The sequence below is a fragment of the Centruroides sculpturatus genome, unplaced genomic scaffold, assembly GCF_000671375.1.
Source record: "Centruroides sculpturatus isolate CEXI.00-Female unplaced genomic scaffold, Cexi_2.0 scaffold2679, whole genome shotgun sequence".
NCBI lineage: Eukaryota > Metazoa > Arthropoda > Arachnida > Scorpiones > Buthidae > Centruroides > Centruroides sculpturatus.
This window is the reverse complement of record NW_019386771.1, coordinates 1-17,357: the sequence shown is the minus strand read 5'-3', so window position 1 is coordinate 17,357 and position 17,357 is coordinate 1. Positions and strand designations below refer to the sequence as shown.

General features: G+C 28.7%; 1 protein-coding gene across 1 annotated transcript; it reads right to left on the bottom strand.

Annotated features, from left to right (window-relative positions):
• Positions 1-347: 347 nt before the first annotated feature.
• Positions 348-16,179, bottom strand: LOC111615745 (zygotic DNA replication licensing factor mcm3-like; the record flags this gene model as incomplete). Its single annotated transcript, XM_023357185.1, has 6 exons — positions 348-590; positions 668-818; positions 4,359-4,582; positions 4,660-4,810; positions 13,423-13,543; positions 16,095-16,179. Coding segments are annotated over 6 exons (960 nt in total), but the record flags the coding sequence as incomplete, so codon positions are not given.
• Positions 16,180-17,357: the final 1,178 nt, after the last annotated feature.

Below are 17,357 nucleotides of genomic sequence, written 5' to 3'. Positions count from 1 at the left end.
AGATTGTCTTATATGCAAGTAAATATGGTATATGAAATATGCTCAATATGCCTCGTGGTCATATGTCTGGTTGAACACTTGAAGGACATGAAAAAGGTACTCTCTAAGTCCTCAGGAATGAAAGAATTTAACAAGAGAAAAGGGAAAAACATACATAGAATAATATCAGATTATTAATCACTGTAACTTTTAAAAGGATAATTTCAATTTTTATAAAAATCTTTGTTAAATAAAACATTACATTTTATGTGGAAAAAATTAAAAGATATTTATACTACTCAATATTTTTTGGAATTATAAATTAAAACTATATCTCAAATCAAAGTAAAAAATTATATAATTTTGAGAAATTTAATAATCAATTACTTTTTTCTCATACGTTCTTCACTTTCTTCCATTTCTTCATCACTGCTATCACGCCGCTGACGTTTCTTTGGTTTCTCTATAACCTTTTTAAAATAGGCATATTGTACTAATTCTATAGCAGTCTGTGCATCTTCTAATTCCACGTTTTTTGAGAGTCGTGCTTTAGCATGAGCAGTGGACAATCGAATTAACGTTTCAAGCGTTCTTGCAGTAACAGGTTGAGTCTAAATGAAATCAATATAAAATATGCATTCATTTATTAGAAATGCATCAAATATACGGATGTTTCTTTTTAACTTACCCTAGCAAGATCTGTATGTTCAGTTTCCATTGTACGCAAATGAGCATATTCTTCAGCAATGCAATCGCATGCTTCTTGTGTCAATTTTGGTTTAAGACAGCGAGCTATGTAAATATATTTTCTCATGAACTGAACACTTAGTATTTTCTCCCTATAATGAAAATACATATTAAAAAGCAATAAAAAAAACACAAATAAAGTTTTGTTATTTAAAAATATTTAAATTATTCAATGATAATGTTTCATTGTATTTACGTATCAAAAAATAAACTATTATAGTTGATTTTTCGATTTTAGATTAATCAGGATATTAAATAATTAATTTATACACTAATACATATGGAAAACTATTAAGATACAGGTGTTATCATTTTTCTGGCACCCTTGGTTCCAAAGCTTTGCCAGATTAACAGTTTTGCTAGATCAAAATTGACAATAATAACTCAACAGTACATCCCATATCTTTAATTATAAGTTCCCATATTTCTAAAACACAATGAACTGATAGGAAATTAAATGTAAGTTGGTGACTGACACTTGCATCTTCTTTTAGTATGACTGAGAGTTCACTGAGTTCAGCGTTATAAGTGCTTTTTATTGCAAGTATTTTCAACAAATTTATAATTGTCGTCATCAGGCGAATAAAGATTTTTAAAAGATCGAACAGAAATATTCTGAGGAAAAACAGAATGCATATTATTCAAATTAAAATATTTGGCAAAACTGTTAAGAACAAGCCACACTATACATATCACATTGCATGCACAACTTTGAACATGTTCGAAAATTAGTGGTTTGTTCTTAACGGTTTTACCAAATATTTTAATTTGAATAATATGCGTTCTGTTCTTCTTCTTCAGAATATTTCTGTTTGATCTTTTAAAAATCTTTATTTGCCTGACAATGACAATTATAAATATGTCAAAAGTACTTGCAATAAAAAGGACTTATAATGCCAAACTCAGTAAACTCTCCGTCCTACTGTACAATATTTGATGTGGGTATCAATCCATAGTGCATCTTCTTTTAGCAGCCATAGTTAGAATGAAGTTTAAATTAAAATAAGCTAAACATTGCCCAAAATAGAGCAGTCACTAATATATATACTACTTGATATTAATTTGGATTTAACAATCAATTTAATATGCTTGAACAGTATAATTATTAAAGCACAAAACAAACTTTAAAGGCTTCTTTAAAGATATGTTTTCAAGTGATTTTCTAGACAACATATGCCTACTTTCATATCCAATTGTAATATTTTATGAAATATTTTGAAATTTTTGCACATTTTATACAGGTGACAGATTACCTATTTATCTGATTATTCAAGAAGTTTTTCTTCCCATTTTAAATAAAAAAAATTAACACTAAGAATTTACTCTTATGTGAAATTTATATTTACTAACAACANCATTCTAATAGTAAACAAAAACAAATTATTTTAAAAATTTTTCTTAAAAACAAAATCAGATATCAGTCTGATATTAACAAATATAACAGGAGCTAAGTCTAACTGTTTCTCTTTCTGTTAATAATTATATATAATTGGTTCAATACTTATGGACAGTTCTCCCAGTTATGATATAGGTATGTTTTTTTTTTATATCAGTAACTATGAACTTTGATTCATTGAACATTATTTGTGCCTTGCTATTGTAAAGCTCTTCTGCTAATGTACTTTCAAAAGTCCTATATATGCTTCCTATGTGGACTGTTTATTATGAAATGGTGCAAGTCCATTTTTTCTTGTGTCAAGATATTTAAGGGTTTCAATTCAATAGATTCAAAAATACTGATAAAGTCTACTAAGTCTGCCCACATTTCTATGAATTTACATGTGTGTAAATTCATTATACAAATAATTTTTATAAGAATTAACTAAATCAAAGCTTTTTTGTGCTGTAAATACACTTACACAATTTTCATAATTATTAAATTTGAATTATTTAAATTTTACTGGAATATTTTAGTCTGGTTTTGTTTATAAGAACAAGAAACAAAATATTATTGTTTAATCTCAACACAGTAAAATCTTGATTATCTGAGGTAATGTGGATCAATACTACCCTAAATAACTGAAATGCGGATAAAATAGATGGCCACAGACATTTCAGATTAAAATTTATGAATATAAAAGATTTATATGGTGTAACACATTTAAACCTCTTTTTATACCTTAGTGATCTTTATCATATATAAGATATAAGAACAATAATTTTTACATCATGTATTATANATATCCAATTGTAATATTTTATGAAATATTTTGAAATTTTTGCACATTTTATACAGGTGACAGATTACCTATTTATCTGATTATTCAAGAAGTTTTTCTTCCCATTTTAAATAAAAAAAATTAACACTAAGAATTTACTCTTATGTGAAATTTATATTTAGTAACAACATAGAATTGAATACAACATAATTTTGTAAACTACAAGCTCTCATATATGAAAAAATAAATAAAAAAGGATATTTAAAGTTTTTTATATATTGATATTGTTTTCAAAAATTAAAAGATATTTATACTACTCAATATTTTTTGGAATTATAAATTAAAACTATATCTCAAATCAAAGTAAAAAATTATATAATTTTGAGAAATTTAATAATCAATTACTTTTTTCTCATACGTTCTTCACTTTCTTCCATTTCTTCATCACTGCTATCACGCCGCTGACGTTTNCCCTCAGCATGATCTCACAATAGCAATAGGAAAAGCAAAACTTTTGAATTGAATTCCAAAATTACACAAGAGCCCGATATAAGTTTTAATTCATTCCCATGTGAAAACAGATGATTATTCAGAAATCAGAATTTGGAGAAACTCATAAAAGTAATCAACGGAGAGTGGATTCAACTGTTAAGAATTGGCAAAAAAGATTCCCAATTGTCCAACTTTACATGAACAAATTATATTGTTGATTTTTCAAGATTTTTCCTTGACGTTTAAAATTCCAGTAATTTTTGGATGACAATGTGTGCACATTTATGTGCATTTGATATTTTATTTGTGATTAAACAACATAAAATTAGAATTGTATTAATAAATCTAATTTTATTATCTTTTTGAATGCTTTCGGTCATTTTTAATGACCTTCTTCAAGAACAAAAATCAAATGATTTCGATTTGTATACAACATAATTTGTTTTGGAATGTTTTTAAATTTGAACTTTCTAGTGTGCAATCTTGTAGATATAAAATTACAATATATATGTGATAATAACCATGTACAAATATACAAATGAAGTTTTCTTTCTATAATAATAAAACTAATTTTCTTTATTTTGATCTTTAAAGTCACACCTCATCCTATATACGAGATTGTCTTATATGCAAGTAAATATGGTATATGAAATATGCTCAATATGCCTCGTGGTCATATGTCTGGTTGAACACTTGAAGGACATGAAAAAGGTACTCTCTAAGTCCTCAGGAATGAAAGAATTTAACAAGAGAAAAGGGAAAAACATACATAGAATAATATCAGATTATTAATCACTGTAACTTTTAAAAGGATAATTTCAATTTTTATAAAAATCTTTGTTAAATAAAACATTACATTTTATGTGGAAAAAATTAAAAGATATTTATACTACTCAATATTTTTTGGAATTATAAATTAAAACTATATCTCAAATCAAAGTAAAAAATTGTATAATTTTGAGAAATTTAATAATCAATTACTTTTTTCTCATACGTTCTTCACTTTCTTCCATTTCTTCATCACTGCTATCACGCCGCTGACGTTTCTTTGGTTTCTCTATAACCTTTTTAAAATAGGCATATTGTACTAATTCTATAGCAGTCTGTGCATCTTCTAATTCCACGTTTTTTGAGAGTCGTGCTTTAGCATGAGCAGTGGACAATCGAATTAACGTTTCAAGCGTTCTTGCAGTAACAGGTTGAGTCTAAATGAAATCAATATAAAATATGCATTCATTTATTAGAAATGCATCAAATATACGGATGTTTCTTTTTAACTTACCCTAGCAAGATCTGTATGTTCAGTTTCCATTGTACGCAAATGAGCATATTCTTCAGCAATGCAATCGCATGCTTCTTGTGTCAATTTTGGTTTAAGACAGCGAGCTATGTAAATATATTTTCTCATGAACTGAACACTTAGTATTTTCTCCCTATAATGAAAATACATATTAAAAAGCAATAAAAAAAACACTAATAAAGTTTTGTTATTTAATTTGAGTTAAGCACCTTTAACACAGATGTCATTTATATTATATGAATGTCAATTAATACAGTTTTTATTAATTAATTTGATTTAAATTCAATTGCAATGTGTACCAAAAAAACAGAAGTACAGAGATACTTCAGTTTTCGTTGATAATCTGTCCAAAAACAATCAGCGAAATCTGAAACCAAGGCAATTATTTCCTTATGAATCAATGTAAATCCAATTAATTTGTTCTAGACACTCCAAAATAATACCAAAAACACATTTTATAGAGAATAAACATAGTGTTTAAAACTAAAAACAATAAGAAAGTAATATAAAATGAATATAAAAGTGACTGATTTCAGCCATCATAATGTTGCTCTCGTATTTTTCAATGATTTCCTTCTTCAACTCGATTGTGTTCCTTTTTCTTCGAAAGGCTGCTGGCTCTGGAAACTTTCTTTGGTCCCTAGATGGAGCAAAAGGAAAGGAAAGCAATGGAATTGTTTGGCTAGAGGAACGAGATAATAATGCTCACACGAGAAACAATGCCACACTAAGAAGGAAAACGCAAGGGTCGCTCTTTTCTTATGCAAAATTAGCAGTGAGGTCATGTGGGCATGCTGACAAAAACCGAGATCAATTTTTGGCAAAAAAAATTGATGAAAACCGAAAGTGACAATAACCAAAGTCAATGAAAACAAAGGTATTACCATAGTATCTTACCCATATGCACATTGAAATCTAATTTGAATAACAACAACATCAATGGTTTGTTTCATGATGTGATGCAATATTGGCACTACTAACTTCTGAATTGGTAGTCCCCTCGTTGATTGGTTGAGCTGTCAATTTTCTTTAATACAGGAAGTATATGGAGTTGACCATCTATGTCTCTAATTTGTGGCTGGCTCTTGCCAAGGAGGTTGTTCAGCAACTGAGTTATTATATGGTAACAGGACAAATATGGCATTCAAAATTTTGTTTGTAAACAAAATTTTTCAAAACCTGAGGTTTGACTGCACTTCAATGTCATGAACACAAGGGTGGTCTGGACCAGGACTTCTGATTAGCTTGATGACATCAGTTTGCTTTAAATGGCATATTGTATTCAGAATTATTGTATGTGTAGCTCATAGAATCTAGATGTTGCTTTTCGTTTCCCCATAAAGAATAATTTCACAACAGTGCTCATGAGTATAGTCATAGAGCTCTACCAATCAGCAAATTATATGATGGCTCTGTAATAGGGATGGTAAAAATGTGTGCTACTACATGACTTGTCAGCATCAAATTTTAATTTGCAGCTTGTTCTTATATTTGAAAAATTTGCATATTGCCATGGAACTACAATGCAATTTACATAATATTATGTCCTTTTTTTTGAATGAATTAATTTATTTTACTGTAAATGGTAGAACTAATGCACCATATGCAGAAAACTCAAAATGCTGGAAATATCTCTTTTGCCTGCATAAATGTTAAAGTTAACACCCTACATAATTGTAAACTATTACATTCTAATGTTTTTTGTAGAAACTGATGATTAACAAAGAAAACTTTAATTAAGTAAACAGTTAGTCTAATAAAATAAAAATTAAAAGGCAAATAAAAAGTTTATTTCAACTTAAATATTGTAACTAATGTTATAGGTGAAAATAAACTTGTAAAAAAATATGATATAAAGGGATTTACCAAAAATAAAACTATTTGACAACAATAACAACAGTAAACTAAAATTAATAAAACTGCAAGCACTTTCATTCAATTTATTCAAAATTCTTCAAGCAAATGAGCATGGAAAATATTTAACAGAATAGAATGTTTTCTACAGCCATAGTAATATGAATATTAGCAGTATCTATATACGTGGGGAAACCCAAAAAAAACCAGATTTTTTGTATAAAAACTTTCTTTATTAACTTTTTTACAAAGTTTCTTCAGTCACCTTCAAAGTGCTCTCCATTAGATGCGATGCACTTGTGAAGTCTTTTTCCCCATTGTTTGAAGCATCTCTGGAACTCTTCAACCTTCATATCATCCAGTGCCCTTAGCAAAGCTGTTTTTACTGTCTCTACATCATCAAAATGCTTCCCTTTTAGATTTTTCTTCATTCTCGGAAACAAAAAAATTTGCATGGGGCTAGGTCTGGTGAATACAGAGGGTGGGGAACAATAGGCCATCCCCGAGAGGCCAAATAGTGGGTCACTCGTAAGGCTGTGTGCGGGGGCATTGTCATGATAAAGGAACGAGTCACCTACTCACCAAAGTTCCAGACGTTTCCTTCGCACATCTTCTCGCAGACGTCTTAACACTTTTTTGGCAGATTTTTTCAACGTTTTCATCATTTTGAGATGTTGAAGGACGCCCAGAACTTCACAGGTAGAACAAAATAACAGTAAGAGAAACCTCAAACATAAACCTACAACTGACACCATTTGCACAGCTGTTTCGTGAAGGTCTCTACTAACCCCATGTAATGGGAGAACTCTCTACTATGTCTATGAATGGCAGCACGCTCTCAGTTCAGTTTTTTTCAGTTTCTATATTCCTTGTAGAATATAGGTAACAGGAATAACAGCAACATCAAATTAATCTTGGATGAAAGAATTTTGCTCAATAAATTGAACAAAAGTGTTTGAAATTATAACGAGCAATTATTTAGTGTGATATCGTCACAATACCAAGCTGCAATTTTTAATCATATATTTAACTAGCTGTTACCTGCGGCTTTGCCCGCGAGGATTTTGCAAGCAAACCTCATTTATATTCTGTATTTCAACAACCATAGTAATTGTTATATAACACCTACCACTGAGAATGATGAGAATTGCCAAGAAACTGTTTTCAATTTGATTAATTTTCTGGAACGTTTACAATCATTCTATAATCGAACCAATATGCAATAACAAATTCAAATTTAAAACGGTTTGAACATTTAGTTAAAAAATCGAAATAGATAAAAATATTTATAATAATGTCTGAAATGTTATCAATTTAATACATCTAAGTACTCAATGAAAATTAAACGTAGTTGAAAATGGAAAATCGCATCTAAAATAGTACAGTAGAAGCCGTTCTTCCGGTTAAGATAAAACCTCGCCCCCCATGGGGGAATTTCAAAAAATCCCTTCTTAGTGTGCATTCTCATGGTATACCCTACTAAAATGCAAATAAAAACAAAAAATTGCATCTAAAATAGTACAGTAGAAGCCGTTCTTCTGGTTAAACCTTAATCCTCTCCCTCTCCCCCTGCGAGGGAATTTCAAAAAATCCCTTCTTAGTGTGTGTTTTTATGTCGTACCCTAACTGTGTACCAAAGTTCACCTCTTTAGGTTCAGTGGTTTGCTCTGGGCGATGATGAATCAGTCATTCAGTCAGGACAAGTAATTTTATATATTTGGGTTTACTTAATTTAAAATATATGCTCTCCACCTCAAATTTAGCTTGCCCCTGTACATCATACTTTTCCTTTAACAATAGAGTCATGTCGGTCATCTATCAAACACCTTTTGGGGAAAATTTTTGAACTGAAATAACATGACTTCTGGTTTCTATTGAATGTTCTTATATAATTAATCACAGCCTCCTGCTCCTAAGATTTCCATATCTGGTCTCGTCTTTCATCTATCTAACTCCATTCTCAAGATTAAGGAAAGAGAAAGGGAAGAACAGGCAGACGACAGTTGGAATTTATAGGTCTACAACAATTTTTCCAAATTGCGGCACAATGAATTTTAGTTTATCAGTATCTTTGTTGTTACATAGCTTTATTTTCAGTTTTGTAACAATGTTCAACCAAATAATCTCAAAGAAATTAAATAAATAACTATATATAAAAAGTTTGAAAGTGAAAAAAATTTTAAATAGTAATTATAACATCTTTCCTGTTTTACACCTTTGAAAAATAATAAAAGTTTAAAGATAAATATAAACAGTAGTAATTATCAAAAACTAAAAAATTTTTAATACAGTAAGTTTTGTATATTGATATATTGTAAAATTTCATTGAATATTCAGGGGCTTCTGAGGATCATATATATTTCTCAGATATTTGAGGTTATTATATACAGAATTAATCATACATATATAGAATTTCTAAGAAAAATTCAAGGAATAAGAATTTTCCTTCTGAACATAAAAATAAGGCTATATGTTTAATGCTTATTTTAAGCATTAAAANATTACATCATGCTTATAAGTTTAACATTAGATTCTTTTTTTATTTTGGATAGTTATTTCAAAGTGTTTTGAAATATTTCTGATATATAGAAGGTATGTAAAGCAATAACTGCATCATATCCTTATATTTTTCAACTGTAGAGAATCTAGGTGTTAATGTGATGTTTCTTGGTGATCTCCCTCTGGTTTATGATATATCTAGTTTTAAATTCCACAATCTCCATCAATATTTTATACAAAATTAAACATTGTCTTCATAAACTCATAGATTTTTGCATTACAGTAAAAGTCTAATTGCAAAATGACAAAGTTTTACTTCTTAGCTTATCTATTGTTTAATTAAACTACATGAAAGAGACTTGCATTACTTTTATAAATGATTATGCGATTTCATTTACCAACAAATTTTCAATTAATCAAAGCAGCTGAATATTTTAAACTGTAAACTGTCTATAAAGTTCATCCTAGATTACACCTAAATTATTATTTTCTCAATTTTTTCCAAAAATGAACTTATGCCATTTCCATAATAAACAGTTAATATAATGGACACATCTTTGGTCATTTTCTTAGCTCCTTGGTTATAATTCTTAACTTTGGATTGATAGTTAACTTAAAAACATTCATTTATAAATTATTTACAAATTTTTTTTTAATAATTTGATTAATTAATTTTTGCTTGCATCTTTTAAACATTGTGATTATGATAAATTAACCTCTCAGAAGTACTCAACATTGAAATAAATGACTTCTTACAATTAAATCTGAGATGTTTCATCTTGAAGAATGTCTACAGTCTACAGAGTGNTGACGTAATGCACACAATGATTCCCCATTGGTAGAAAATTACATTTGAAATAACAAGTGGATTCCTTCCGTTTTCGGAATTTTTTCGAAAAATAGCACGTTACGTTTTTTCAAAAACATTCGAATTAAAGAATCCGGTTATAACGAAAGATATAAAGAAGTAAGCCTGAAGAAGATCCCAGGAGGGGAATCGAAAACGTTCGCCGATTTTAAAGAATTTCGCACCGGTTAATGGTTAAGGGTAGACAGTTGTTGGTTGTGAAGTAATCCAAACATGTTTTGGTCAGCAAAGAGAAAATCTTTTAGCTCACAAAATATACGTTTTTTTGTATTTTTCAGTTGAATTTAAATGGTATTAATGGTACAAAAACATTTAAAATTCCACAAAAAGAAATTGTATTTTATTGTAGTACTCTATTAATATTGTACAAAATTAATAAATCAGTGTTTGACATGGCCTATTAAAATGGCAGATCTATACAATACTTACACACAAAACCAGGAACAAAAGTCATTTTTCAGAAATAACAAAGTCTGTTAGTTTCTTTTGACATAACGATGAAAGTTGGCTAGAAAATGCTATGTTTTGCCACTGTCTCATAAACATGCAGTCTGTGAGTGAAGCACTGGGATGTTGTTCCAAGTAGTGTAAAGTGAGGTCAAGGGCCACTGCTGCATCTGCGTGAGACAAAAGTTGGTCAGCAGTACCACCGGGCTCATCATCATTCTCTGCTTTACTGCTTGCTTCTGCATTATTTCTGTGACCAGAGGGTTGTCACCAGACCAGTGATGACTATGTCAGGACTGACACCATTGTATCCTTTACGGCAGATACATAAACCTTGTTGGCTGCTGTTCTGATTTTTGCGCGAGTGGTTGCGTATGTAGACACTAGGGGTCTGGATGGAGATGGCCTGAGAGACAATGCAGCCGAAAGAGGTGCACACTACAACTTAATTATATAGGAAAAATACCCATCTATTTTTGTAAATAATTTACATGTATACATAGGATAACAGAGAGTTCCGTTATAGCTTTCAAATAGTGGCTTAAATTGGATAAAGCTATATAGCATAACATAATTGAGTACTGAAGTTAACAGGTTCCTAGCTAAGAGAGAGAGCTTACATTATTATGCATGATGTGAAATACCTTGATTGGTAGGTTGATGAAGGGGTGAAGAGGTTTCTGCTGGATTGGGTAATACTCCCAGATAGTGCAGTTTTTGGTCGAATGTCTGGTAAATAAAAACAGCTATGGTCCAGCAATAGCGGTGGTTGAAGGGATTCGCGGTGGAGCATGGCTGGAATACACTTTCACAAGGATATGGATAGGCAAACTCACTCATCAATTTCAATGTTTGTCTTTTTATTTGGGGGTCCTCTTCCTTGATTTTGATGCCCTTTTTAGGTAACATTAAAGTTTTGACCAATAGATAAATTTCAGATGAAAGTTCCCGGTGACATATACATTTGGAAGATGTGTCACCTTTGGAAAGGAAGTAAATCTGGGAAAAGATGAGATCACATCCTTCCATTTTTTTTACTATGTTGGGAAAATTTTTCTTTATAGAATATGTGAATTTAAGCATTAATTAATTTGATACATTTTGTTGTGGTTAATTAAAATTTCCATCTCATCCGGTCTCTCACATTTCAATTATTCAGCTAATCTGAACAGGGCTTGGTCCCAATTAGTTCAGACTAGCAGGACTCTATTGTATTTGTTTTCAAATACAGCACTAGTTAAGCCAATTTCTTAGACATATATATTTTGAATTTTATTAACTTATGCTACCAAAAGTTTTTGTTTTATAGATATCTGCTTTAAATTTGAACATTAAAATATTAAAAAAAAAAGCATAATTGTTACTTTGATGTCTAATTAATATTTTATTTTAAAATTTTATGCATCATAGCACTTTATCTCACTAAATTATTTAATAATTCTTTTGTTAAAAATTACATAAACTATTGTTTTATCTCAATTTTTCATTCATGAGTTTTAAGTACATTAGTTTATTTTTAAAGAGCAATTGAGTTCAAGTTTATTATTTTTTTTATCAGAAGTAGGCTATTATTTCAGGGTATTCCACTCAAAAGTACCCAATTTTAATTCATCCTTTCTTGATGTTGTCACTGGAACTGCTGGAATGCACAGAGATGTGATTTTTTCTCTCATGTAAAATCTTTGCTGAACTTTTATATCTTTAGCAATTAATTTTTTATAGCCAAATTAAATTGAGTACTTTTGAATGGAACACTGTATTAAAAAGAACTTCAAATTGGAATAAAGATTACCGTATTTATTAGGGTATAAGACAATCTCACATATAGGAAGNTGTAATAGTTTTTCTCTTCATTACGGATATTTTTTCTAATTTGTTTATTCAAGGTATGTATATCTTCTAAATGTTTGTTTCGTTCTTCGAAAGTAGTCCAATTTTTATTTTTGACTATTTTAAGTAAAGTTTTCTTCTCCATATCATATTAGTAATGCATAGAAAGCATTACTAATATGAGATGGAGGATTACAAGATTTATTATTTATTCATGTATATTTAGTTACACATATTTTTAATTACATTAGATTAATTGTATATACACCAGTATTTACTCAAGTATAAGACGATCTCATGTATAGGACAAGGTGTGACTATAGAGATTAAAATAAAGAAAATTAGATTTATTTATATAATTCTAGTTTCATTTCATTTAATCACAAAATATTATCAAATGCACGTATTAACGCAAATGACCATGTTTGCCTTAATACATGATGAATGGAAAACAAAACCAAAACATTATAGTGCATATGACCAGAAAAAGTTTATTTTTGATGATTCAGAATGTGCTAATATTTGTTAAAAATAACAATTTAACTAATATAAAATAACTACATTTATAATCATTGCTAAGTGACCTGTATTTGTATTTCATTAATGTTTTTATAAATAACAAGAAACTATTTTCTGAGAACCAATGAGATGCAATGAGGTTTTAATTGATGGATATAGAATTAAAGGGGCATGTGTCTTAATTTGTTTACAGTAGGTGACAACTTATGATAAATAGACTGTAGACCTATAATGACAGAATGAAGTATACACGGTTCACAGAAATTATTACAAAAATGCAAAGAATCCTTTGTTCATGCATATAGGACGACCTAGGTTTTTGAAGCAGTGAAAAATGAATAAAAACCTTGTCTTATATGTGAGTAAATACAGTAAATTAAATCTAAATTAATTAGTTCAGATTATCAAGTTATATATAAATAATGGAAAATAAAAAAAAACTATAGATAAATGCATATATCTAAAAATTTTGTTTCTATGTTCTACACATATATTTATGTTAAAATGTGTAGTATTTATTAATTTTACAAATTTATCGTGTTTTTTAAAAATAATATTTTTACTGCTGGATAATTTAGCAGAAAAAATACACACATCTGATTCAGATTAAGTATAGTTTAGATTAACAAGAATATAGCGCATATACAGTTTAAATATTTTGAAAAATCCACATTCTATTAATTAAATGACAAAACTACTAATTAATTTTTTTTTATAAAGAAACCTACGATTTTGATCTTGATCCATGAAGAAGTGCATCATATTTTTCGTATAAAGAAACAGTAGCTTTGTCTTCTTCATCAGGATTGCGAGTTGTTAAGAAGTCGGCAGTTGAATTTATGGGCAAAGCTAAAATAGTTTAAATATATCACTAACTGAAATTAATTCAAATCTATAAAAAAAAGTTAAGTATTAGTTCTTTTATTAGTTAATATGATTTAATATGACCTTATTAATATCATAATTATTTTTTAAAATTATTACATTTAAAAATATAAATACAATAAATGCTATATTGTGATTGTCCCACAAATTAAAATTCATAAAATTATGCATTAAAATTTTTAGACAAGACACAGTCGAACCTCAGTTTTTGAGCAATTCACTTTTCAAACAAATTAGTTCACAAACAAAATTTCAAGCTCATAATTGCACCAGTTGCCATATGATAACTTGGTTATTGAACAAGCTACTCAGCAACAGCCAGCCACAGATTAGAGAGACAGAGATGGTCAACTTCCTATACTTCCTATATTAAAGAAAGTTGACAGCCTGACCAATCAATGACAGGACTACCAATTCAGAAATTAGTGACACCAAAACAGTCTTGTATCTTTAGATATCACAACATGAATCATTGATAATGTTACTATTTAAATTAGATTTCAATGCACATGCAGGAAAGAATTACTTCTGTTTTTCAATACATGCCACAGTTGAATTTAAATCAAATTAATTAATAAAAACCATGTTAATAAACATTCATATAATATAAATAGAATCCAAGAATTTGTGTTTAAAGGTGCGTAAGACAAATTAAATAATAAATTTATTATATATATTACATTGCATTTATAGGCATTTTATGCATGAAATACAGCTAAAAATATTTTAAAATGTTTTATTTTGGGGTCAGGAATGAATCAATCCATTTTATATTGTTTCTTATGGGAAAATTTGTTTCAGTTTAGAACAACCTTTAGAAATAAATTATGTTCAAAAACCAAGATTTGACTGTATTTGTTTAAATACTACATATTTATTTAAGCTTTTAAATATATTATAATACTGTGATTACATACATTATAGGCATTTTATATTGAAAAATGTTAAAGTTTTTATATTTAAGATTGCTGCATAAAAGGATGCAGCACTTTGTTTGTATTTTTAAAATTGTATGTATTTTATAACATTGGTTATTATCACAATAATTAATATTACTAATTACTAATTAGTGTTTTATAATGTACTATCATCTATTATAATTTTTATTTTTCTAAAAATTATATTAACTGATCTCTCCCCTGTAACAAGACTTGCCTTTAGTACAACAATTATTATATAATTTTATTTTTCTCATTATATTGAACAACACATACCTCTCTCATTATATTGAATGTTCCATTCAATTATAAAGGGAATACATTTGTTATGATCTAGAACCATGTGGCCAAACTATGACTCATGAACTGCATGCAGCTCTTTTAAACCCTTATTGCAGCTCCCATCTGTTTATACAATTTATTTTTATAAACTTGATACTACTTACAGATATGTAATAGTTTCGTATGTAAGTTTTCTGGCTATTATATAGTGTGATATACACATAGATTGTAAATATAACTTGAACTTAATCACAAACAGACAGCTGAAACCTAAGAGTACATTTATAAAGTAACATTTACTATAGAACAGTGATAAATATAGTATTTTAGTAATATATGGTTCCTGTCACAAGTTTGGTCACTCCTGATCTGAAATTTTTGTCTCAAATGTTATTTCATATGGTAATTCAGTATTATGTTAAAGTAACAGATAAACTTTTGAGATAAAGTAAATTTTAAAATAACATTAATGTAAACTTTATTACAATAGCAATCTACATAATTATCAACAATGTTCTATAATACAGTCCTTCCTTTTCTTTTATGCTGATCTCTCTTCCCTTCTCAAAACATAAGAAAAGTATACAATAAGCTAAATATTTTTTTATATAAACCATAGAAATAAAAATCAAAATGTAATTACAAAATAATAAAAATTAATACCATACTAAACAGAATATTTTAAATTCATATTGATTCCAAATTAATTCAAAACTTTTAAAAATAATGTCCTACTACACTAAAAACTGTTTCTTTTAATAATCTCAACATTTAATGTAGATTAAAAATAAGATAAATAGATGGATAAGGGCATAAAAATACTAGTCTGAACTCTGACAGGTTAAGATTCAAGCCTTGAATCTTGACCTGTCAGAGCTGCATACTGATATTTTTATATAGAATCAGAATGGTTTGGCCTGGATATGTCAGACCCTATCCCTTGTCATGTGGTCATTTTTAGCTAAACTCACAATTAAGAAGAAAATAACTGTTCTTAATGCCAACATGAAAATAATTTTAAAAAAACAAAAAAATTGAGTTCTATTCAAGCCATTTTTATGCATTCATTATTATATTCATAAATCTATCAGATTTAAATGTCTTTCTGTATTTTTAATACAAAATAACATGAAATTTAGCATAATAAATTTGAATTTTTAAATTAATTTTTATTTCATTTCATTAATTAATTATAACATCTAATCACAGTACAATAAAAATATTCATTTTGCTAAATTTTCAAAATACTTAAAGTTAAAAGTAACAAACAATAATATTCTCTTAAATGTACTTACGTTCACCATCCATTTCACCAGGAGCTCTGTATCTATGCATTCTTACAACATGATCAGCTATTTCACGATCCTTCTCTGGATCCATCTAATAAACAGAATTTTTGACTTTAAAAATAACATTAATTAAATGTATTATTATTAAATACTTAATTTTATTTAATTTATTAAAAACCCTGTAAATTCAAAAACTATTTTTAATAACTTAATGTTTGTTCTTATTTCATTTCATAAACAGTAGCATATTTATAACTGTCATGAAACAGTCAACTCCATTTTCATTTTATGAAGCAAATGTGAATATAATAAAGCTTAAAAACTTTAAGGAGTCATTTTTAGCTAAACTCACAATTAAGAAGAAAATAACTGTTCTTAATGCCAACATGAAAATAATTTTAAAGGGTGTTCATAAAGTAACTTGACCAATTAATGGTGATCTAGAGAGTGCAAAAAGCAAGAAATCCATTGAAACTTTTGTTGGATAAGTACAGGGTGACATGTTCTCACAATACTTGAAAATAGAAGTAGAACACATGTCACACATAATCACAACTCAAAAATTTCCAATACAGACATCAAGAATGTCACAAGATTCTTCATGATAGAAAACAGCCTAAGGCATTGGAATGGTATGAGAATGAAAAACAACAGAGATATCAGTATTTGAACAAAGGAAAGTAAGCAAGGCAATACCTACAACAGAAGACCCATACATGTTCACAGATGAAGCAGCAGCATCGTAGCTGAAGCTTACTGTGACATCAGCTGTGTAGTATAAGCATCTGTTGAACAGAATTCAACAAAGTATGCATTTTCCTGTTTTCTCCCTCATCCATGAATATATATGAGTCTTCTATCTCAGGTGTTGGCTCATCTGCTTCCCATTGTTCAAACACTGATATCGCTCTTGTTTCTCATTCTACAAACACTGTTCCAATGCCTTATGCTGTTTTCCATCACATAGAATCTCATGACATTGTGAATTCCTAGCATTTGTATTGAAAAATTCCAAATTACGGTTACATTAACTGTAACCATGATATGTGCTATACTCCTATTTTCATATATCATGAGTGCATGTCACCCTGTATTTATCCAGAAAAAGTTTAAATGGATTCTACACTTTCCACACTTCTAAGATCACTGTTAGTGGGTCAAGTTCCTTTATGACCTATATTTATTGAGATTAAATGCTTTTTGGAACATTAACACCTCATCTTCAGACTCATATTGAATATATCAAAAATAGAATAAAATTCAAATAAA